Source organism: Populus alba, chromosome 5, assembly GCF_005239225.2.
Source record: "Populus alba chromosome 5, ASM523922v2, whole genome shotgun sequence".
Taxonomy (NCBI): Eukaryota; Viridiplantae; Streptophyta; class Magnoliopsida; order Malpighiales; family Salicaceae; genus Populus; species Populus alba.
The window spans coordinates 20,437,471-20,461,277 of record NC_133288.1 but is presented as its reverse complement, the minus strand read 5'-3'; the positions used below and the strand labels follow the sequence as shown (position 1 = coordinate 20,461,277).

Here is a 23,807-nt window from a genome sequence, read left to right as displayed (position 1 = left end):
GTTGGATTTGGTATACACTCCTATCGTTCAATTAATTGCAAAAATTGAGAAGATTTTGTGAACCATCTGGGGCTGCTGGCTGGCTAGGCTCGTGAATTATGCACCACAAGATTTAGCCAAAAAAAGATCTTGCCCTGAGTAGAGTTTGGTCGTGGGGCTTCCATTTACGCAGGCATTTATGTGTACTCCATGCGTGGCTAGCTCGGAGATATATGGATTCAAAGTTAAAAGGTGGCATCTTTCCTTGTAATAAATGTGTGGTAGGCACATCTTGATGTTGGATTACGTTTACCTACATTGCCTTGGAGTAGAAAGTAGAAGCCAAATTCTATTTTAACAACGCCTTTACAAAGAACAAGAGATTGGCATTTATTTCTGTGCATTGAATTAAGGCCAGAATTCTGAAGAAAGAAATGATATAATTTCAAGTTGGAACATGAACCCTAAGCGTTGAATAATGATACACAGATTCACGCATGAGGATGATTCATTCCAAAGTCATGTTACCATCTGACAAATCCTCTTGTGAATTTGTCAAATATTGTCAATGGAGGCGTGCATGCTACAATTTTAGATCAAGGTTTAACTCGTAGAAAATTCTGCAAATGCACAGTTCTTTGCACTTTTTGACTCGAATTCCTCTTGTAGGTCATTTGATTTTCTTATTGATTGATAGTCAACTAACAGTAAACAGATTTATTCATGGTGAAGTAAGTTGATTAAAGGTAGACAATGTTTAAAAAAAAAAGGAAAAAAAATAATGTAGGACTCAGCAAGGCAAGAGCTGACCGTGCCACATGTCATGCACCGTCCACAAGACCAAATCAAGTTCGAAAAAATTAGAGGTCCCACATTCACGTGGGACCCTCAGTTCACATGGGGATGTTCCCATCAAGCCCTCAAGATCCAACGTTCCTTGATTTGCCCCTCCAATAACCAAATCTCAGCCGTTCAGTCCTGGTCCAGTGTCTTCAATACCATCGGCTAGGGGTGATCAAAAAAATCGAAAAACCGAGTAAACCGATAAAACCGACAAAAAATTAACCGAAAAAACCGAACCGAATAATAAAACCGAGTGAACCGAATAGATTATATAGAAAAAACCCCGGTTCGGTTCGGTTTTCGGTTCTGCAGTGCAAAAACCGAGTTAACCGGACCGAACCGGACCGGTTAAGAAAAAATGTCCGCTCCGTAACCCCTCATATAAATAGAAAAATATGTTGCACGCCGCGCCCCTCTCTTCTCTCCGCTAACTCGCTAAGTCGCTAAACCTAACCTAAACAGTAAACTTTCAATTTTCAATCCTCTGAGCTCTCGCCTCCCAGCCTCTCACTCACTACTCACAGTCCCCTGTCCCCCCTCGCCCCCTCGCCTGTCCTCTCGTCCCCGGTTGCCATAACTACCTTAATACCCTAGTAGCCGAGGCTAAGGTCATAGGAGTCTCCGTAGACTACCGAAGAGCACCTGAGCATCCTCTTCCTGCAGCATACGATGATTCATGGACAGCCCTCAAATGGGTTGCATCTCATGTTAATGGAGACGGGCCCGAGGAGTGGCTAAACTCTCATGCTGATTTTAGCAAGGTGTTTTTTTACGGCAGAGATTTTGCAGAGGTTTGTACAAGTCTTTCCAGAATGCTTCCACATATTTCCAGCCTTGCATCGTTATTTCTCAATCAATCCTTTTGATTACTTTCTTTTTAGGGCTGGACGTACATCGGAAGATGCTGCAAGGGTTGCTTTAAAATCACCATGGTGGACTTTAGGCTGTGCATAACAGGTATTGACCCTTCTTTAATCTGAACTCGTTGTCTTTTAGATCTAACTTTTCCTTCTTATTTTCCCCTTTTCTTGATTTCGGTTAATCCTGATCAGGAAGCGGCAGGCAGTGCACAATGGGAGGATGAACAAATTGAATACATTAAGGAAAAGGGGAGTGAAGAGGGTAGGCAAGAGGATTTGAAGAAGGGAAAGGCAGCAGCACAGGTACCACTTTAGCCGGTAAGCAAGAACCAAATTTTGATTAGAAACTCTCATCGAATACATGTGGGCTGGTTTTGATGCTCATATTGATTTGGTCTGCAGAATGCATTGGACGAGGCTGCTTTCTTGTTGGATTTAGCTTCTATTCAAGGAACCTGGCATGGTGTTTTGGAGCTCGTCGCTGAAATCAGAGGGTATATTTGTCAACAAGGTGAACTAAGCTTGGCTTGCATTCTAGTTTCTGAACCTAGTTCTAGATAATTTTGGATGTTTGTAGCTGATCAAACTCTAGCTTTTCTCTCTTCATGTTTATTAATGTCATGTTCTGTGCTGCAGACATCCTTACCTGTCCTCATTTCTTGTTGTTACAAGAATGTTGAATATTCTTTTCTTGGCCAACCAGCTCATTTAACCTTTTTCCCTGTTTGATTTATATATTCCATCTTTTAATGTCTATATGGATGAACCTGGAACTTCATTAGGTTCTTAACGAAGGAGATTGCTTCTTATGTCATACTGAAATTAGAACTACATAACAATACTTTATAATTGTTTTGTGCCATTTAATTTATGATTGATATGGTTGGTCAATCTTTATGTTGGCCAGTGAATGATTATGTTGTACTTATACTTTAAGTTGGAATGGTGCAAGCATTTCCACTTGATTGCAGCATAATTTTCTAACAATTGCAGCATAATTTTCTGAGATGCAATTGTGTTCTGCATGAATAAAGTTAGTAAAGATTCAAGGGAATTGAAGTGGATTTTAAAATTCTTAGCAAATTTAGGAAATCGAATTAGTGTTTTGAGTTTCATAGGCAAGTCCCGAAATCAAATTTTGTTTGATAGTTTGTATTATTTGAGAAGATATGTGCACTGACCTCTTTGGAAGCAAATATGTGAGGATAACATTTAATTAAGAAGAGCTGTGATACATGGATTTATATAAAAGGAAGGGATGGTTGTGCTGTGTGGAGATAACTTTATATTTTTGGTACTTGAATGGTGTGATGATTTTTATTGACTCTGATGAAATTTTTATTTAACAAATTCATTGACTCTGATAGGTTGATTTTTATTTTCTGGTGAAATTTTATAATAGATATTTTCAATTCGACCTGTCTTTTTGGGCGAAGCATACAACAAAAAGACTGAAAGTGCAGCGGAAAGGTTTACTCAGCGTCATTTATATATTTTATTATTTATTAATTAACACATTTTTATTCTAACATGTTTAATATTTTATTTTATAGAATCTGGTGGAAAGTTGCATTTAGCAACGGATGATAATTAGTTCACAAATTGTGAATTTGTGATGCATGTATTGAAAACGTATGGTATAAATATATATGTTTTTTAATTTTTATATCTTCTGATTTAAATTTATCATGTTATAATTCTAGATTATGAATTTCAGGAATCAAAGTGCAATGCTCTTGAAGTGCTTTTTTATTGAGATGATGTGCACATGAAGATTTATTTTTTGTGGCTTGGAGTGTTTTTATGATAATGTTATTTGTTGTTTTTTTTTTTAAGCCCTTTGAAGCAATGGTTTGTATTTTGTAATTTGGATTTTAACTTATTGGTGTGTGATTGTGAGTGTGTGTTATTTATTTAAACTTTTCGGAAGTAGAAAAATATTAATAAGTTAAAAATATATTGAACACAAGATTGACACTAATAATTTCATATAAATGAATATTTAATGGCCAAAAAAATTAATAAACATAAGATTGATAATAATAATTTAATACAATTGAATATTTAAGGGTAAAAAAATTAAATATATTTGGAATCTTCAAAGAAAATGAGATAATAGCAAATTTAATTGGAAGCCCACCAGAAATCTGTTAGAAGCCCATTAAAAAGCCCATTAAAGGTCCAAAAAAAGCCCAAAAAATGCATATAGGTTTTTCCGGTTTTTTGGCTAAAAAACCGGACCGGAACCGAACCGGAACCGGCCGGTTTGGGCCGGGTCCGGTTCGGTTTCGGGTGTTTTTTTTTTTCTTTTTTTTTTTCGGTTTGGTTGCTTTTTTTTAAGAAAAACCGAACCGAACCGGAAATGATCACCCCTACCATCGGCTGTGCTTGTCTCTTCTTTGTCCCCCTCGCGAGGAACATCAAACTCCATTGTGCTTCTCATTTGACAAGCAGCCATATCTGTTGCTGACTTTCACTTAAATGATTCAGCTCCACGCGCATAGCTGAAGCGTGTTCTGTGAGCCCCACCTGGAAAACCCTACTTGGAAGTATATGATTGGCTTAGAAGGTAGAGCGTGTGGCTCAGGCTTGTGGGGTTATCATTTCTGATCGATGAAGTTCATGCACGAAGAGAAAGAGTCACCTGGATATTGTCCCTTGTTAATCACCCCTATAAAACTATTCGTACATCCCATCTTTCTCATCAACACGACAACCGTTTCATTTCATTTCAAGAATTAATTAGTTCTTTCAACTTTGATTGATTGGAATATTCAAGAATCCCCCCTAAGCAGAAATTGTCGAGAAGGGAAAAACACAGAGAAATAGAGATTATCTGGTTTGCATCAAGTTAGTGTTCAAGAATATTTGTTGTGATAAGCGATGGAGAGGTCAATGGCATACGAAAGCGATCTAAATCTAAAGGCAACAGAACTGAGGTTAGGGTTGCCTGGAAGTGATGAGCCGGAGAAACCATCAACTACTCCTAGTGTTAGGAGTATTAAGAGAGCCTCGCCAGAAATATCAGAGGAGTCCTGGTCCAAGGGCAGTTCTAGTGTGTCCTCCAATGTCGAAAATGGTGAAAGAGACAGTGCCCCTCCTGCCAAGTAAGTTTTTTCACCTCTAACAGAACATTGATAAGCAACTATGATGTTTTGTGTTAATCTATCCGGCATGCATTAACATGGTTTATGTTGGCTAATGATGGCAGGGCACAAGTAGTGGGATGGCCACCAATCCGATCTTATAGGAAAAATTGCTTGCAACCAAAGAAAAATGATCAAGTTGATACTGGTGCTGGCATGTACGTAAAAGTGAGCGTGGATGGAGCTCCTTATCTCAGGAAGATTGATCTTAAGGTGTACAAGAGCTACCCAGAGCTCCTCAAAGCCTTGGAGAATATGTTCAAGCTTACCATTGGTATGATTATATGCAATTCCCTCCCTCACAAATATGAAAACAGTACTGATAATGCATCACTCTTTATTTTTTTTCTAATTTTTATTAGTATTGTTGCTGTATTGATTCTAATGGGAGTCCGTGCAATTTTTCAGGTGAATACTCAGAGAATGAAGGGTACAATGGATCTGAATTTGCTCCTACTTACGAAGATAAAGATGGAGACTGGATGCTAGTTGGAGACGTTCCATGGGAGTAAGCTCCCTCTTCCATAGTTTTCCTTTTACGTGAATATGAAGTGCTTCGTATTTGTTTCCCTAAACTTACAAATGTCTTATTCTTGCTGCAGCATGTTTATCTCCTCCTGCAAGAGGCTGAGAATTATGAAAGGATCAGAAGCTAGAGGATTGGGCTGTTGATAAAACAAAACACAAAACTTGAAACCTGACAGCAAAAGGAGATGTGGTGATTTAGGGGAAGAGTGATTTGGCTTGGATTCTCCAAGAGATTAGGTCTCTTAGGAACAGAAACAAGTTGATCAGATCTTCTTTTTTTGGCTTCGGTTCTCCCTCCTTGGTTTTGGTTTCCAAGATCTGGATATGTATCAATTAAACTATACACAGAAAGACCACACCTTTTTTTTTCTGAATTATAAACGAGCGAGTCTTCAATATTCAGTGCTAGTAACAGAAATAAATATATTTGTGTTGTAATCCAGGCCTTTTTTTTATTCTTAAAAAGTTCAAGTGAAACCTAGTATATATCATCACACATGAGGCATAAAATTTTCGAAATCTAGCTCGATCACTTCAAAAAAATGGGTTGATTACCAAGATACTTGAGTCCTTTTTCACTAATGAAGTTCAGACGAGAGCAATTCCAACAAGGATTCATACCCTCTTCATATCCACAGGAGGTAGGGTTCTATCTTACACTAGCCTTGATTATGTATAACCTTGAGAAAATATGAAGAATAAAATTGTGAAAGTGACGTTCTGCACTCTATGATCTGTATGATTTCGTCTATCAAATATTGTTTCCAGCATATTCGGGAGAATGGGGGTTAAGTCCAAGCAAAAACACCCATTCAAGCACTAATATCCGAGATGATCATTTATAAAGAAGTTTGCATCCCACTTCATTCATACAGAAAACAACTGAAACCGGGTTTCCATGAATGTACAGAATAATTAATTGCAGAAAACTTTTCCTCCTATTGCCGGAGAAAGAATTCCGTCCAAGCCAGGTTGCTTCGACGGGCATTACCCAATAATATAAGCATGCATTACTAACATTCAGATTGAAATTTCATGTTTGTCAGACCAGAAAAAAAAAAATAGGGGGGGGGGGGTGCGCATGTTTATAGCTTGGCAAGCTTCCATTTTTGGTGGGTAACAAAATCGAACTAGATGATGTGAGAAACACATTTCAGTATTTCTAACTCGTCATCAACCATGACTAGAGAGATTGTTGATAGGAGTATAAAATTCTCTGATGCACTCCCATTCTAAATGATGGCTTAGGAAGAGACCACAGAGTTGCTGCCAGCTCCAGTATTTCTGTATTCTTGAAGACTTGCTACGTCTATCATACTTCACATATGATGAAAGAGCATTGCAATTAGAAAAACAAAGGCATCTATACATCAGGAATGATTCTAAGAACTAGCTGCAATAAATACCAAATAAGCCATAAATTAACGAAAAATTTCTTGTGTATGTTCTAATTAGAAGCACCACCTTGCATGACAGAATGTGAACTATCCATAAAGAAAATAGAGGAAGCAACATGGATACAGAATCTTATCATAAACGGGGTTTGATTTGGTAAAACCCACTCAAAGCAGTCAAGCCTGGTCCTCCACGGATATCGATCCTTACTAGAAAAAAAAACTAACTTAAACAATACAAGATGCTAAGCACTTCTGTACATACATATAGTCAAACACAGCTAGACAGCTTGGAGATTTAAGCGGTTGTGAAATGACTACCTGGAGGCTTGGAGAACAAACAACACTTTGGGACTGCAGTATTGAAATACAAAATGGCAGGAAATGAATCTTACGATTATTGTTATTGGTGTTATGGTTAACTTCACTTCAAATTCCTTGGACTGTTTACATAGAGAATATAACACAGAAATATCATAGCTCTACATCATACTCCTACACTTAGCCCTTGGTGGTAATAGATCAAGTTGAAGCCGAGTTGGATGGATTGAGGTTCAACAGAGCATTCTAGCACAAACACTAAATAATCTCATCTTACTTAGAAAAAGCTATGGTGCTCCTGGATAAATCCCCAGGGAATTACTTTTCCATGTTGGACATATTTCTCAAGACCAAAACAAAGAATATTTTATAATGACAAGAACGTTGATTCATGTTCTAAATGGTTCAAAAGCCACTGCGAAACTTGCAACTTTTAGACAACATAGATTCTACATTACATAATATACAAAAAAAACCTATTTCAGCTCTTCCAAAAATCACATCAAATAAAGAGGGAATCACTTAGCTAGGACAAGGAAATGAAATCATCACCAGACATTGAACTTTCGTGCAGCCTAGAGTCCTGGTCTTGAAGAGATCCCATCCGTTCGTCCAATATAGCTAATTGGGACTTCACCCAAGGAGGATTGTACCTGCCTTCAACCCACAAAGCTTCGCCAGTGTCTTTGTGCTTGAAATCAGGATACTTTGGGTTCCTCTGCAAATCAAAGAAATAATGTTAATCATATAGGAATATATAACAGCAAACAATCAATTTCAAGTCCTCATTCACTATTAACAAGGGGCAGAGTACTTCAGGCCTCTCGATCCATTTGCATAAATGATTATGAAATATAACATCAACTAAACATGGATTAACAAAGCAAGATCCTAATGCTTGAGGGAATTTTTTTTCCAGCACATGCAGGCACAAAATGGTCATTGCATCAAATGAGCACTCGAGAACTTTCTAAAAATAAATTGGCAAGAAGCACATGTATGCATGCATTTTCCGGTTCATAAACCGAGACGATTACCTTATCTTTCCTGTTATCCCACCACTCCAAAGGATTAGCAAAAAAAGCTTGCCACCGTTCTTCCATGGAACCCATGTCATTTGCAGTGTTGTTACCAAACTTACTACCTGCAGGCAATTATATAGCAAATAGCATTACCATCCACACCATAAATTTACATTCAAAATCTTGCTTCGTAAGAGATGTGATTTACCAGCTGCCGTGCTATTAAAGTCGGAGTCATGTAATCCTCTTGAAGAGCTTCTTTCAATAAAATTCAGCTGCTGGACAACTACCTGCTAGAGGTCCGAAGAGATAAAAATCCATTTGAACAAAAAAAAAAAAAACTAGCACAAAAACAGATATGACCGTCACAGAACCTTGTAGTAGGTCTGCAGCTTCCCTTCATCATTTTCAACTGAATCTGTGATCAATCGACCAGACACATATATTTGGTGGCCTTTCTCTACATGCTGAGAAGAAACTTGCGCCAAATCATCCCAGAATGTCAAATTGACCCTGCGAAACAAGCATTGTCGTTCTCATAAAATGTTTCTGAGGCACTTTATCTGAATTTTGTGAAGCATTTAGAACAGCGTGAAGCGAACTGCAAAACTACTAAAATCACAGGAAAACAGGAAACAGATGTGTGACAGAAACCTAAGATAATTTTTTTGTTTTGTTGGCATGAAAGAGTACTAGGCTACGCAATCGCAGCGATAAATAATAAAACTACAAAATTGAAAATGTTAAATTTCAAGACACCCAACTTTATTTATGTTTTATACATGAGCATTTCCTTACCAGGAGGTATCATTTGCAGATTTCTTGACAGCAAGTCGTGTCCAAGCGACTACCTTGCCGGAGGGGAGGTGCTTGATTTCTACAGGAGCCCCAACGATCCCGATGAGGTGCACCGAGTTACAGAGCTCCTTGTTCCATTGAATCTCAGCCGGTTTAGCATGCGTGACCGCTTGACTGTACTGGTTATCTCTAAAATCAGCGCAGCATTTCAAGCTGCGTTGGAAGTGGAACCTCTTAGAGGAGGAGGAGAGAGGGTTCAGGGACAAAGCAGGAGTTTTGGTGTTTGTGAGGGGGGGTTTCGAAATTGAAAAAAAGAGGTTAGTTGCTGGTGATAGTGCTAGTGTTCGCACTAAAGCCATTGATGAAACTCTTAGGTCTTAACAGTACTTATGGTGAAGGGTGGCATTGAAGCGGTGGGTGGGGTTTTGAAAGTGCCTGATTGTGCAAATGGGAAGCCTTTTAAAAGGTTGTGTTTTGCAACAAAAATATTATTTCAAGGGTTTTTGGCTCCTCTTTTCACTTTTGGATTCTGGCTGTCCCTTCTGTTGAGAAACAAAAATAAAAAGGAATGGGGTGGGCTGGTGTTAGTTTTTGTATTGGCGTTGGGCTTTCTCGTGGATCCATGTCTGTGAGGTTTTTTCCTTTTCTATCGCGGACCATTTTTTTGCTTTTAGCATTTCACTAGAGCGCGCGGTGGACAAAGTTTTTATTCAACAAAAAAAAAAAAAATGAAAACTTTTATACGTTTTTTACATAGAAAAATCTAAATTCTAAATTAAAAAATTTATGCGTGTATTTAATTAGATAAATTGATAACCAACTAACTATCAAATCAAAACAAATAACCAATTAAAAATTAATAAAATATTAAAAGATAATATTAATAAAAAACAAATAAGTAAAATTTAAAATGTCTAATTGAAAAAAAAAAAAGGGGAAGGGAGCCTGAGCCTCCAAAACAAAAGGCTCGTCTAGGACATGTGCTGTTTAATTTATTTATATATTATAGGATATGTGATTTGTTGTCCGCTCCTGAATTCAAAATTAAAAAAATAAATAGGTGACTTTACTGATATTCCAGCGACTAAATGTTGTTGTAAAGTCAGGATAAGGGTGTTTCACACCCAAAAAAAATCAAATTTCAACTATATTTTGACCTAAATAACAACCTATACACTTACAAAAAAAAAAAAAGCTATATAAGGCCTTAAACAACCAAAAAAAACTTGAAAAACTAAAATCAACCTCCAACAAAAAAACTATACAAGCTCATATCTAACATCTATAACAAGGGGGCAAAAACACATATAGAATATACTCTTATCACCAAGCCAAACTCGTTTAACATTGAAATTTTTCTTTTTTCATGGGCATAATAGATATCAATTGAGACTTTTTTTTATCATTATAATTCGGTCACTTCCTCTAATTTAATTGAGCTTGTAGACACTTGCGATTTTAATCATTTGGGGAGGATCTAATATTATTAGATGAGAAGACATATTTAAAAATAAAAAAAAGGTTTGTGATGGTGAGAGATGGTTGCCTATTTGAAACTGTAATGACATGATATCTAACTGTTTGATTATATTTAGATTCGTATACATGATTTCACAAGCATTTATCCTCGAGGTAGTTACTGTATCACTAAATGAACTATCAAATCTTTTATAATCGTGTTTTGAGTATCGATGCTCATGTCTTAGCTGTTTTATTAATTTTTTCGAGGTTTTTCAAATTATATGTTTTAATTTGGATCTCTTGTTTATTTTCTCTATGTTTTTTTAATTTATAATTCTTTAGAGGTGGGGTTTTTTTGACATGTTTTTAAGGGCATTGTAAACTTTTTTTAAGAAGACAATTGCTATGTGTTTTATTTTTCAGAAAATAAAAACTGCAAATTAAGGGTTCATATCTGCAACTTTATTCTCTCATTAAACTTTCTATGTTTTTATTGTATTTTTTATATTTTCATCGACCTACTTAACTTCTGCCTCTCAAACTAAAGATGGAGAAATAAGAGGTTTTTCACATGCCTTTATAAATAATTTCCCACTATTTTATAAATAAATGAAACACATGAATAATATATATTTTTTCTTTTATATTTAAATACTTTATAGCAAGGTAAACGACTAAAGCTATTGTTTTATATATATATTCAGCTAGTATTATAAATTTAATTTTTATCGTGAATATAATATAAATATATTTTTTCTTGAGTTAAAACTATAACCTTTTCATGATCATTTTTATTTTTAATGAAATAATATCAATATTTTATAATTATATTATCATAAATATAAAAATCAAGACGACTATTATAATTTTATTTTTTTACGAGGAATAGTTGTGATATGTTTTATTAGTGAAAAATTCATTTTCATTCTCATTCTCAATAAATAATCAAAATTTTCATTTTTTTCATTAAAAAACTGAAAAAAAAATTAAGAAATGTAAAAAAAATAGTTTTATGGCACCATGCACACACTCTCAAGTTTATTTCCTCCCATGTTTCATGGGCCGGGCCATTAAACAACCGTTTCCAGTAATGATCGTGCATCCAGACTTTAGAAGAGCAGGGTCGGTTAAGGGCCAAACGAACTCGCCTACTACACGCTGATTGTCTTGTACACGCACCATCCTGGCTCCGCTCATCTATTCTCTCCGTTTTCTGGTAAATACTCCCCCCACCCCCAACCCAATCGTCTCCACACTCCACTGAGCTCAGCGTCCTCCGAAAATGCTAGCTCGTATCGTAGCCAGGCGTCTCCTCGACATCCGTCAATCTCTCCGCTTAACTCCTCAGGTTTTTTCCTTCGATTTTCTCTCTCTCGTTCTCCCCGCATCCAACCACTCGCCTCTTTTGATCTCATTTCTTTCCGTTTCTCTCATTTCTACAGGCAGCTAGATCCTTCTCCACTGCCTTGAACTACGTAAGTTCCAGTCCTCGCTGCTACGAAATCATTGATTTTCTTTGCTTTTGATTCTTAAAGTATATATAAGTTTTTAAATTACTGGTGTGCTTGACGAAATTGGGGTTTGGTGCAGCACATTGATACTGCAGATAACAATCCGGACCTTCCTTGGGAGTTTTCGGCCGCGAATAAAGAAAAGGTAATGTGAAATTTCTAATAATATGAATCTTTGATTTGCTCTTATTTTTCCGCTGGTCTGTGTAAATGTGTGTTAATTAAATGAAATTTCATTCATTTTACATTTATCTCCTGTAAATCGAGATCCTTTATGCTCTTAAACTATTAGCAGTAATCAGCGAGACAATTCTGAATTTAGTGTATTATAAGCTCTGGCCTGGGTTATTTAGAAACTATCGCGAGTGGTGAGATGAATAACCTTGTTAAAACTAGAGCCAGGTCACGAAGGTAATAAATTCTTAAAGTTGCCAAATCCACCATTATAAAGATGCTACAAGTCTGGTCATTGAAATGGGAGTAATAACTTATAAATGCAGGCTTGGAATTAATTGCATTGTGCATGACATTGGTTGGTTACAGGAGACTTTAGCAGACATGATAAGTTGTCGGTATGCAATTGGCGATGCAGCATATCATTTTGTGGGACTTGCTGGCTACCTTCTCTATATCTTCTTTTCCTCTTTGGGAATAGGCTAATCTCCTTAATGGATTTTTATTACTAGGAAACAACCCGCAAATTCACATTTTTCTATAATCTATGGGATGCGGTTCTACAGTGACAAGAAAATGAAAAGATGTGATCTCTGAAGAAGTTGTGTTCTTTCCTCTTTGGCATGCTGATGCAACTACCTTTTTTTATTGCTAAAACTCTGCATTACTGGATGATAGTGGATTCTTTGCATTTAATGGAGGCAATTTTGTGACCATGCTGATAATGATGTCATCCTTGTTACAAGGAAGAATAGAAAACATAACATCAACAGCTTATACCTAGAATTCTGTATACAACAAAGGCAAATATTTACTTTCTTCACTTATGCTGGGAAAAAAAACACTTGCCAATTCACCAAAAACTTAGCTATTTATAAGGATGCAACTTTGTTTCCTTGAAGCAGCAGTATGAACCCAGCATAAAGTGGCTACTAGACGTGAGGGTTGCACTATTAGTGTCAATGGGTGAGGCATTGGCCTTTTATTCCTGTACTGTGGTACCAGGGGCAGTCAAGCGAAGTACATATGCTGGCTCTTATAATCCTGGAATCTCGATTAAATAGTTTGTCTCCTGCAGATCTTGAATTCTCAATAGAGAACTTCCTTAACCAAAACATTGATAGTATCTCTTAGCAGATTTTCTTTTAATGTTTAGATGTTAACATTTCATTGTTCTTAACCTCTGATGTCAGGTTAAAGAAATAGTATCTCATTATCCATCCAACTACAAGCAATCAGCAGTTATTCCTCTGTTAGATCTTGCGCAGCAACAGCATGGAGGGTGGCTCCCTGTTTCAGCAATGAATGCAGTAAGTGGACATGATACTTGAAAATTAATGATTTTAATTCACACTATAAACTTCTAGCTGTAATTTTGAGCTGGTCTAGTCAAGAGCAGGGAACTTAATGGCACATTTGATATGTTTGTTGTAAACAAATTATTAGTGGTTAGAGTTGGATACCGACACATCATTGCACCTTTCTGTTTTAGTAAAATGCTATATAGTATCAGATCGTGTTGAACAGTTTGTTGGTTGCTTGTCTGTTGTTGAACCATTTAGGGATTACATTTGGTTTGAAGCTGGGTTAATCTGGTCTCAGTAATCTTCTTCTTCTTCTTCTTCTTCTTTTTCATTTTCTTAACATAAAGTTTCTAATGGCAATCAAGCTAAAAAACCCCTCCAAAATCAGGTTTTAGCATTATTTTCATGTTTAATTGCTATGTTGTCATTTAGAGATAGATTCCCTGATGTTAAGCTAACGGAGAGCTAGAGAATGCATTTCTTAATCACTGAAGCATTTGGATAGGAGTGTCCAAAACTCATAACTGATCATATTCTGTCATATCAACTAGCTATAACCTTGAGGGTTGGTGGCCTGGTGGGTATGCTCCTCGCTTTGTCAAGCATAGTTCGATTACCAGGCCAGGCTATGAGGATCTATTTTCTAATAATTCCCTAGTCCTGGCCTTGATGGTTGATATTCACACAAGCTAGCCTAGGGATACCATCAAACAAAAAAAGGGAAAAGAAACCATGCATACCCATATGTTTTCTTGAAGGTTATACCTAATATTACTGTATTGTATTGGAAAAAGAAAAAAAACTAGTAGAACACTCTATTTAGTTTGAAGGTATTCTGTGCTTGGCACTTTGAACAGTATTCTCGTTTCAGCAGGTCCAAGTTTCTCTTCGTCCCTCTGTTCTTATTCCTAGAGTAAAACATTATATGACATGCAAAAGAGGTGGTATCTTGAACATAAATGGATAGATTGGTAAAAATCCAAGCTGGCCATGAATTGTATCATTTGACATCAAATAGTATACAATTTGTCATTCTAAGTTTTAGAGATATCTGGATTATTCTGTTAATATAATCAGATCTTGTTTGGCCAACATGTATTGCCAATTTCTTTTTGTTAGTTTTTAAACTTTTTTGTTGTAAGTATCAGATTTTCAGATATCTTCACATGGCTAAAAGAAAGCTAATCTCACTGGAGTGCAGACCAATAAATGATTAACAGTGTCCAAATATTTCGTGGATCCTCTAGGTGGCTAAGGTTATTGAAGTTGCTCCTATCCGTGTGTATGAAGTCGCAACATTTTACTCAATGTTCAACAGGTCTCCGGTGAGAAAATTTATCCTTTTCTACACGTTGCTTTCTCTTCATATACGTAATGCAATTGCAGCTTACTGCCTCTTTAATTGGTTTTTCAGGTGGGCAAATATCACCTATTGGTTTGCGGCACAACACCATGTATGATACGGGGTTCACGGGAAATTGAAGATGCATTACTGAAACACCTGAGAGTGAAGCGCAATGGTGAGTTCCAAATAACAAGCTTGTCTTCTTTCACATTACAGTGGATCTCATGCCATGTAGAATTTGACTTGAGATTTGGAGAATAAGCCCTGACTTTGAACTTTTAAAGTGCAGAAGTAACCAAGGATGGTCTTTTCTCTGTTGGAGAAATGGAATGTATGGTGAGTATTTCTTCATCCATCTTTATTAAAATGAGCACTGTTTTCCTTGGGTAGTACTTGAATCAGGGCTCAATAATTGGAAAGAACTACATCCATGCTGGTAGCTCCAATGAAATTTTTGGAAAATGGATTTCAATGTGGTAATTACTAGATGTACTTGAAATCTTCAATATCCAATTTAGCAAATACAAAAAGTAAAGCTAGCACCAGAGATTACCGGTATTTTGTTATGGATTATCCGGTTCTATTGTTACACATATTACTGTTTGAGCGCTCCTATCCAGTGTGTTAACTGCATGCCACTTGTTGCCACACTATTATGTAAGGGTACTAAAAGAGATCAAATGCAAACATATTGATTAGCTTAGATTGTAAAGTCTCTTGCCATCTTAGCAGAGAGATCGAACCCAAATCTTGCAAGCAATTGGGGGTCAAGGTGAACATTAATGGAGAGATACAGGTCTTTTATGATACTCTTGTCCATCTTTTGTTATCAATGCATTGTGTAATATCAGTTGTGTCCTTTCTGCAGGGATGTTGTGTAAATGCTCCTATGATTACAGTGGCCGATTACTCTAATGGATCTGAAGGATATACTTACAATTATTATGTGGGTCAATTATAATCCCTTTGTTTCCTTAAAGTTGAGAATCTGTGTATTCAGATGACGTAAAGCTTTATGAATTTTATGTTGGCTTTCATTTTAATTGCAGGAAGATGTTACTCCAAAACGAGTTGTTGAGATAGTTGAGATGCTAAGAAAGGGGGAGAAGCCACCGGTAAGACTACTGGGCAGGGGATGAATTCTAATTCTTAATTTTTCCTGGGTTTTCTCTCTCTCTCATTTGATTAGCACTATTATTGCCGTAAACTAAATTTTAGTTATGCATCAGCATGGCACACAAAACCCAAAACGCACTAAGTGTGGACCAGAAGGAGGAAATACTACTCTGCATGGAGAACCAAAACCTCCTCCATGTCGGGATCTTGATTCCTGCTAAAGCTACGGTAAATGTTGTCTCAAATAACACAAAGCTTGGAGTTTTTCAGGCCTACTTGAGTTCTTGTTTTGTTAAGCTTAACCATTTTTTGTATTTTCCTACCAGCATGGTTTCTGGTGGATGTTTAAATCCATACACCCGCATATTTTAAGTAGTGAAATGGTTTACAGATCGTTGTTGTCCTTGTATGGTGGCCACTGAAAATACAGTTTGTTGTTAACGCAGGGTATGCCAAGGTTCATAATAAAATGTTATTCTGAAACTATCTCTAAGATGTTTCTTCAGCACTGCGAAAAATAAAATAAAATCCTGAAGATAGCATGAGTCAGATTTTGTTGATTCTGAAGAAAAAGGGGAACCCAGATTTCCCGAGTTTACGTCATTCAGAGGTCCATAATTTTTGACACGAGGATCTGTCGCTTGTCCGCAAGCTTTGTATCTTGATTTCTGAGCTATTGCAGCGCCCTATGGTAGCCAACTGGATACGCCCATGGGAAGGCTGTTTGTTCTCACTGACGTTAAAAAATCCTTTAGCTATAACGGGCGCTGTCTCTCCTGCATCTGGAGCAAGCAAGTAGTATAAACGATCCTAAATTATTATTTTGTCAGTTTTGCTATATCGACATATCTCCTCCTTAAATGCTGATAGCGTGACTTTGTATTTGATTGATGTTTATCCATTTTCGTCGTAGGATATGGAGATGCAGATGACCATGTTAGGTATGAAGCGTGGATGACCAAATTTCGGATATAGAGCGATAGATGCGAACACGTTTGTAGAAGTTGGATATAAGCGTGTAGGTGGTGGCTTGCAAATGACCAACCCGCTTCTGGTTTGGGTCAGAGATGGATGGATTATGGTCAGCGAAGGAATTGAGAACTGAACCCGACAAGCTCTGTAACCACAACTCTTTAGTTCCAACGAGGAACGAATGTTGCTGTCTTCAATCTATCTTGTTACCAGCCGTGGGTGCGCATCAGATTCACACGCATCGAGTGCAAACACCGTGTGGCGTCCAAACACCTCATTTGCCTAAGCATTATATCATCATGCTACGCGGAGCTCCGCAATCTTTTCCCACTTGAATCGAAGTCCTCTTTAAGAAATCTGTTTCCTGTCCTCCAAGTACACTTACGTACTTGGGAGTCGGGACAACCTGAACGAGCATTTTATGATTCCATTAGAAGATGCCTTCGCTGGCTCGAGGCCACCTAGCAGAATAGCCGGATTGGGAACGGCAGTCTACACAACCCAAATCACCCGTTGGATCTCTCTCTCTCTCTCTCTCAATGATTCAGTCTCCAATAATATGATTTACGAGGAAAAGAAGTCAAATAACCTTTTGAAACACCACGCACGCACCCTCTCTGAACAAAGCAGCACTGCTATCATTTTCTGTTGGACCTGAAACAACCAGCCATTATCCAATTCTACCTTTGCATTCCATTTACGCTGAAATACACTATTACAATAATAATATATTCATATAACCCGTCAGTCTTGCCTCTTTTACAAGGTCCCACAACCCACTACCGAAAAATTAGAGCCCCATTACAAAAGCGCTTCCATCATTTTCCACTTCCCCACCACTGATTCCAAAAGAAGAGCATATCGAGTAAGCTTTGAAAATTCTCCTCTCACTTGGACTTGGCAGGACACCAAGGGCCTGCCTGCATTTTTTTAGGCATTGACATCGAACCCCGTTTGAAAAAAAAAAGGCTGGAAAGAAAAGGCAAAAGCAAGAACTATGGCATCTGACTTTGATTGCAATTTGAAACTAGGGGAACATTTGATTGTGGGGGTTGAAACGTGACAAATAAGTAGTGGGACCCTCAGCATTTGGTGACTTTACTCTTTTAGACAGGACCATGGGATGCTCCCCCCCTTTCAACGGTTCTATGATGGGGGATTTGTTTCTGGCTTGACAATAGTAGTGGTATCTGGTGGTTGTGTATGGTAAATGGCCGTGGCTAGTGAGATGGGCATGATGCAAAGAGCCTTCGATTGAAGAAATTGCATGGCAGCGCCAACGTTTTCCTCCATTAGCTTAGCTACCTGCCGTTCAGTGCCATCATTCGACCACTTCTCCCAAGCTGGTTGGTTTCTTCCTCCTTCGCCAGTTTCATCCTATAATTAAAAAGAGCAAGCTCAGCTGCCTGAATGCTAGAGGGAAGGAAGTGAATTATCCTCCATAAACACTATCTTTTCTTTATTACCTCAACTGATGATAGTGGGATGTCCGTTACAAGTGGGGCAACAGCACCAGCTCCGCCCAGTCTACTCATGCTCAATACCTGTTAAGTTAATGACGAGACATTATTTAAAAAGAAAGTTTCCTAACAGTTTGGTGGCACTCCATTTCCCAATTAATGAGGTATGCACTCGATAAGACATTGAATATTCAAAATGTTAATTGCACAACATCAAATATTTCACCTTTTCCAGGCAATCTTCATTTCATAATTTTGTCATCTATTGTGGAGGTATTATCAATCATAAAAATTTATGAGCATCCAAATCTGCCCTCAGGAAAGAAGATATAACTTGCTACTAATTTTCTCATAAAAATACCATCAGCAGTTCAAGACACAAAAAAACTTGTTTCACATTTCAGAAATTTAAATACCAAAGAACACACACACACCACAAGAGAGACAAAAGTGACTTTATAATTTGGTGTGGAAATGACCATCATTATTCTAAACTCACACCACCAATAATTTGGCATAGAAGTCTGTTTGGATTAGACGAAAGAAAGGAGTTGCCAAAATCACTAATTGGTTTGGCAATCATTAGAACCTTGACTGAGGTAATCAATTATTCACAAACATAAAATAAAGTAAAAGGGGGGAAGGAGTGAATAAAAACCCACAAGAGAGACAAAAGTTAATTCATAATTTGGTGTGGAAATGACCATCATTATTCTAAACAACTCACACACACACCACAAGAGAGACAAAAGTGAATTTATAATTTGGTGTGGAAATGACCATCATTATTCTAAACTCACACCACCAATAATTTGGCATAGAAGTCTGTTTGGATTTGATGAAAGAAAGGAGTTGCTAAAATCACTAATTGGTTCGGCAATCATTAGAACCTTGACTGAGATAATCAATTATTCACAAACATAAAATAAAGTAAAAGGGGGGAAGGAATGAATAAAAACCCTCTAGACTCTTCACAAACACAAGAATATTAATGTTCACCACAAAAAGATCAGCTGAATAAGGATTCTGAAACTGAAAATTTTGGTATCATACCTTTACTTGAAGCCTTAAAAACTTCACATAATCCACGATTTCATCAAGCATTGCGGCTCGATCCGTCTGTACAAATAAATTATGCATAAATTGAGGATTGATTGAGAAAGAAGCAAACATTATGCTTAGTAAAACTTCCTTTCCTCTAGTCAACCAAAATCACTCATTCTATAGCCATATTCCGAGAGCATACATCTATAAATCCCCACCTACAAATTGAGGAATCAAGTTCGATGAAAGCTTACACATGCCATATATATATATATATATATATATATATATATATATATATATATATATATAGCCTTTTCTTTTCCCTTCTAATACTTATCACTTGTCCATTTTTTTACTTTCAAATACGTGTTTCATTCTCAATTCCAGCACAGAAATGACTGGAAGCCAAAAAGAAAAAGACTTGAAAGTGAAGGAGTCAGCATGCAGATGAGCTTTATCAAACTACAAAATTTCCTGTGTCTTCTTCACACACGCAAACCCAGTTAAATATGTACCAACAAGCTTCTGGAAAATGGAAGTTCTGAAAAATCCATAATTTATGTCCTCACACATGCAGCATAGGAAATCTATACCAACAATTTTTTCTCACTGAAAACAGACCACAGATTTGTGACAAGGATGTTGTCATAGTATTTAAAATCATTAACGTTTACTCACACAAGCCCTTCTATTTTTTGAAACAACTTGATTTAGGAAAAGAACTATTAACTTGATTGAAAAGAAATTGACCTGTAGTTTGTTAATTATTCAATGTTTTCCTTTCAACAAAGAGGTAAGCACGAAATGCGAAATAATTTTCCTACAATATAGAAAACAAAACCCATTCTGCAAGAAAATTATGAAATGACATAAGAGAAAAGACAATGACCTTGGTGACACTAGGAACCAGCTCCTGCAATGCCCTGATTCTTTCAGCTATTCTTTCTCTGCGCAACTGTGCCCAAAAGGGGAAAAAAAGATCAAGAATGATGGAGCACTTTCTAAGGGGAAAAACAAATGGAATCAGAAGATGATAAAAAATGAACTTATGAGCCAGCGCCTCAGTCCTCATCAAGTCTTCAAATAATTATCATATACACCAACATTTCATTTTTTATACCAACTATAAAGGTTGTAATAGTCAAAATCACATGCTAACATGCCCATCCAAAGAAAATAGTGTAGGAATACTTTTCAATTCAACACAATATAATCCATGTCAAAACCTTAAGATAAGTTGGTTCCCAGCAGGATTCTTACTAGAATTTTCTTTTTTTATTGAAGGCCTTTTTACCAGATTTTTCCAAAGAGAGTGGATAAGATTCATCATAATAGGTTTATAAACACAGTATTTTAGTCATGTTAATCACCAACCAGCTGTATTTAGCAGCCCCAAAATACTTGCATTGACTGTTCAGTAACACCACACATTAATCAAGCAACAAAAAGCCTCCTTTGAATACAATTGCCAAGCCATCATCCAAATAACATTTTTAATGAACAAAATAATTTGAACACAAATAGGAACCTATAATTCACTCCTTAACAAGAATGTTAAAGTTGCAATCCCTCTACTCTTCTCATTTTACTTTATACTCAATAAGGAACTACCAGTGTCGATGATTTTTCTAGAGACATCTGTAGTCTTGACAATATTGCATTATTGCTATGGTTGCCATTGTAGTGCATGCTACATTAACCTATTTCCATGGTTCCATTGCTGCACATTCTACATTAAGCTTACCCGTTCAGCAATACTGTGTGGATCTGTGGCTTGACCTCGTCGAGCCCGTACCCTTGGGCGCATTGCTGGTGGATGCGGTGCTATAGCAACGGTTGTGGGCATTGGTTGACCATGAAAAACCTGCAGAAATACAAGAATCTCATCAACAAAGACCGAGATTACAGGAAATATATCATCAACAAAGACCAAGATTACAGGAAATATAGCTATTTCACCAGCACTGCTACATCCTCCAATCCCAACCTCATAAAGGTGCAAAAGAAAAGGAAAAAGAAAAAGAAACCAAATATGTGTGCATGAAAGAATAAATTTCTGGACAACAGCTAATCAAGTGAGAAAAGATAACTTTGGACATAAAAAATCAAAGTTATTGTGAAAACACCAGAAAAGAAGCACGGCATTAAGTATAGTTTGGCAATCACTAGAACATATTGACCAGGTGCTTATTGGCATAGATTGGCAATAATTTGAAAGATTAGAGCACATAACATATGACCACAAATTGAAAGTTTTCACCACAGGATTGGACTAGAACAAGGTGAACCCAGGTCACAAAATTGAGAGGTGTATCCTGACCAGCTATGACACTGTTACAATTGGTGATTAGATGAACCAAAGAAAATATATGGTCATTATTAAAGCTGAAAAACTGATTCAGTTGACATCATCTGAACACTTGAGTGGATTTCACTCAAGCAAAATCAAGTTTCTTCTTTGTCAATTTCAACTTTTACAATCATTCCCCGCTCAACTTTTCCTTACATGCCAACTCCAAAGGCTGACGATTTTGCTAGTTAGCCAGTTGTCCAATCCAGTAAAATCAAATCCCACCACACCCCAAATTTTCGACTTCCCAAGAAATCATTTTTCAACTCAAAAAAGTTTTTGTTGCAATTTCAAATCAAATCAGCCAGCTACAATGTTTAGCTGGAAAACACCAGTGTCTTTCTGCTACAGCACCCCCGATGCAATTTCCACTATAGTACATAATTTTCCTTACTGACCATAGTCATACAAAAAAGTAATTTTCAATTTAGAGCTAGAAAGAAAACTACAATAAGAAGCATTTGTATTTAAGTGTATCATAGTAATCAGTCTTAACCACTCAAAAGAACCGACAACAGCCAGCTTTGTATTCTTTTCCTTGTCAAAATACACACATCTTGGAATCTCACAACAGTAAACTCCAAAGATCAACCTACTTTGACGTCTCTATATGGATTCTTTTTCCTCCCTCCTCCCTCCCTCCCTCCCTCCCTCTCTCTCTAGACTCTAATAGAAAGAACCAGAAACATTAAAGATATACAAGCAAAGATAAAATAAATAATAATTTATCTAGAGAAATTAAATTGGTTTTTGAATCATAGATTAATTACCATGCTTGCCACAGTTTTGCATGTCTTAAGTTTCTAAATTAATAGTTCTAATAACATCAGAATTTCCTTTTCTTTTTTTAATATTTTCGCTCCAACGATAACCAAACTAACACCGAAAAAAAACAAAAAAACTTTCACTCACATTTTTCGCTCTGCCATCAACAATCTCATCACGGAACCTTTTTCCACTCCCAGACGCATCCTCGGGCTTCAGAAACCCTCCCTTCCCTTGCTCCAAGCTAAGCCCCAGGGGAAAGCCGTGAAACCCGGCGCTTCCTCCTCCAGGAGCACCGCCAAGGTCGGAGATGTGGCCGGAACCATCACCGGAGCTAAGCTGCAGCATCATAGAAGCTTGAGCAGCAGCGGCGCCAGCCAGGCCAGCATCGGCTCCAACCAAACCGGCTTCAGCCGAAGCAAAGCTAGGCATCCCGAGGATTTCCTGGAGGAAATCGTCGGTTGGAGGTTCGGTTGGATTATTGGCCATTTGGAGTTGGACTCGGAGGAGTCGAAGTGAGTTGAGATAGCGAGTTGGGGATACAAAATAGCATCAATTTACATGCAAAATCGTTTTAATTGAGGGAGTTAAGGACTGTTTGGTTACCTTCTTCTTTCTTTTTTTTCCTCTTTTTCTTTATAGCCAAGTACTTCGGCTTTCAAAGTTTCAGCTTTCGCTTTGCTTTGCTTTGCTTTCTAATACTAGCACAGGTAGCTAGTGACTAGCGAGGAGTACTGAGAGCGGAGAGACAAGGCGAGACAAAAAGGAGAGGCTTTTTATCCTGCTTAAAAATGTTGTACTTTATGTAAAAAGGATCGCATTTCCTCGAATTTACATTTCCAGCCAATGGCTATCCTTTCTGTTTGGGGTTTGGGATTATTGAGGAACGGTGTCGTTTTTCTCGTGTTTGTGTGCCCAAATGGCCCTGCCCAGCAAACCACCTCCTCAGTTCCTTTATGGAGGAAACATCCGACGGTCGGAGGATATAAAAAATAATAAAAAAAAACTGAAAGCCAGGGTGAAATCACCGGACATGCATCACTGTTATTTTACCCTTTCAAAAAAAAAAAATTATGAAATTCTTATAGGAGGTAATATAGTTTTTTTCTAGTGGCACCAGGAACATTTTCTTTTTTCAAACGATAATAGTGTAATTACTTATTCCACAGTTTTTTTTATATTATTTAAATTAATTAAATTTAATAATATTAATAATTTCAGTCTTGAATTTTTTTGTTTTTTTTTTAAATATTTGCATCGCCTTAATTTTTTTAAGTTGAAAACAATTTGGACGAAAAGCATCTTAATGCGGACCTGTCTAGTTTTGCTTTGGTATATGAAAATTTATGGTGTGTTAATAACTTTTTTTAATCTGAATGAATTAATTTCATTATATGTTTAGTTTGAAATC

The 23,807-nt window shown here is 37.0% G+C and overlaps 4 protein-coding genes and 1 long non-coding RNA gene across 12 annotated transcripts; 3 read left to right on the top strand and 2 right to left on the bottom strand.

Moving 5' to 3' along the window:
• Positions 1–1,230: 1,230 nt before the first annotated feature.
• LOC118062241 (uncharacterized) lies at positions 1,231–3,546 on the top strand. 3 transcript variants are annotated; one of them, XR_004689720.2, is made up of 7 exons: positions 1,231–1,613; positions 1,704–1,779; positions 1,875–2,000; positions 2,085–2,193; positions 3,085–3,152; positions 3,236–3,314; positions 3,400–3,546. It is a non-coding gene; the product is annotated as an uncharacterized lncRNA (long non-coding RNA). The 3 variants fall into 3 exon arrangements; XR_004689721.2 differs by having other exon boundaries at positions 3,236–3,319; positions 3,400–3,518; XR_012169977.1 differs by lacking the exon at positions 3,236–3,314 and having other exon boundaries at positions 1,232–1,613; positions 3,400–3,417.
• Positions 3,547–4,296: 750 nt separating this feature from the next.
• Positions 4,297–5,798, top strand: LOC118062224 (auxin-induced protein 22D). The gene is made up of 4 exons (XM_035075954.2): positions 4,297–4,789; positions 4,894–5,102; positions 5,237–5,336; positions 5,431–5,798. Exons 1-4 carry the CDS (start codon positions 4,566–4,568, stop codon positions 5,498–5,500), a joined length of 603 nt encoding a protein of 200 aa, XP_034931845.1. The 5' UTR covers positions 4,297–4,565; the 3' UTR covers positions 5,501–5,798.
• A 1,546-nt stretch (positions 5,799–7,344) lies between these two features.
• Positions 7,345–9,418, bottom strand: LOC118062223 (protein OSB1, mitochondrial). The gene is made up of 5 exons (XM_035075953.2): positions 8,892–9,418; positions 8,468–8,606; positions 8,302–8,383; positions 8,109–8,215; positions 7,345–7,789 (listed from the first exon to the last, which is right to left on the bottom strand). Exons 1-5 carry the CDS (start codon positions 9,248–9,250, stop codon positions 7,598–7,600), a joined length of 879 nt encoding a protein of 292 aa, XP_034931844.1. The 5' UTR covers positions 9,251–9,418; the 3' UTR covers positions 7,345–7,597.
• A 2,068-nt stretch (positions 9,419–11,486) lies between these two features.
• Positions 11,487–17,130, top strand: LOC118061702 (NADH dehydrogenase [ubiquinone] flavoprotein 2, mitochondrial). Of its 6 annotated transcripts, XR_004689621.2 has the most exons (12): positions 11,487–11,700; positions 11,795–11,827; positions 11,943–12,008; positions 13,231–13,347; positions 14,589–14,666; positions 14,756–14,861; positions 14,976–15,022; positions 15,555–15,632; positions 15,736–15,801; positions 15,916–16,030; positions 16,249–16,597; positions 16,716–17,130. XR_004689621.2 is itself a non-coding variant. In XM_035075237.2 (11 exons), the coding sequence occupies exons 1-10, from the start codon at positions 11,635–11,637 to the stop codon at positions 16,021–16,023; spliced, it is 765 nt and encodes a 254-aa protein (XP_034931128.1). In that variant the 5' UTR covers positions 11,487–11,634; the 3' UTR covers positions 16,024–16,030; positions 16,716–17,130. The 6 variants fall into 6 exon arrangements, 5 of the variants coding, with proteins under 5 accessions (XP_034931128.1, XP_073265227.1, XP_073265228.1 ...); XM_035075237.2 differs by lacking the exon at positions 16,249–16,597; XM_073409126.1 differs by lacking the exon at positions 16,716–17,130 and having other exon boundaries at positions 16,249–16,640.
• Positions 17,131–17,444: 314 nt separating this feature from the next.
• On the bottom strand, positions 17,445–23,167 carry LOC118061701 (transcription factor UNE12). The gene is made up of 6 exons (XM_035075235.2): positions 22,544–23,167; positions 21,026–21,145; positions 20,171–20,236; positions 19,288–19,353; positions 18,241–18,318; positions 17,445–18,151 (listed from the first exon to the last, which is right to left on the bottom strand). Exons 1-6 carry the CDS (start codon positions 22,883–22,885, stop codon positions 17,921–17,923), a joined length of 903 nt encoding a protein of 300 aa, XP_034931126.1. The 5' UTR covers positions 22,886–23,167; the 3' UTR covers positions 17,445–17,920.
• Between the last annotated feature and the right edge of the window lie 640 nt (positions 23,168–23,807).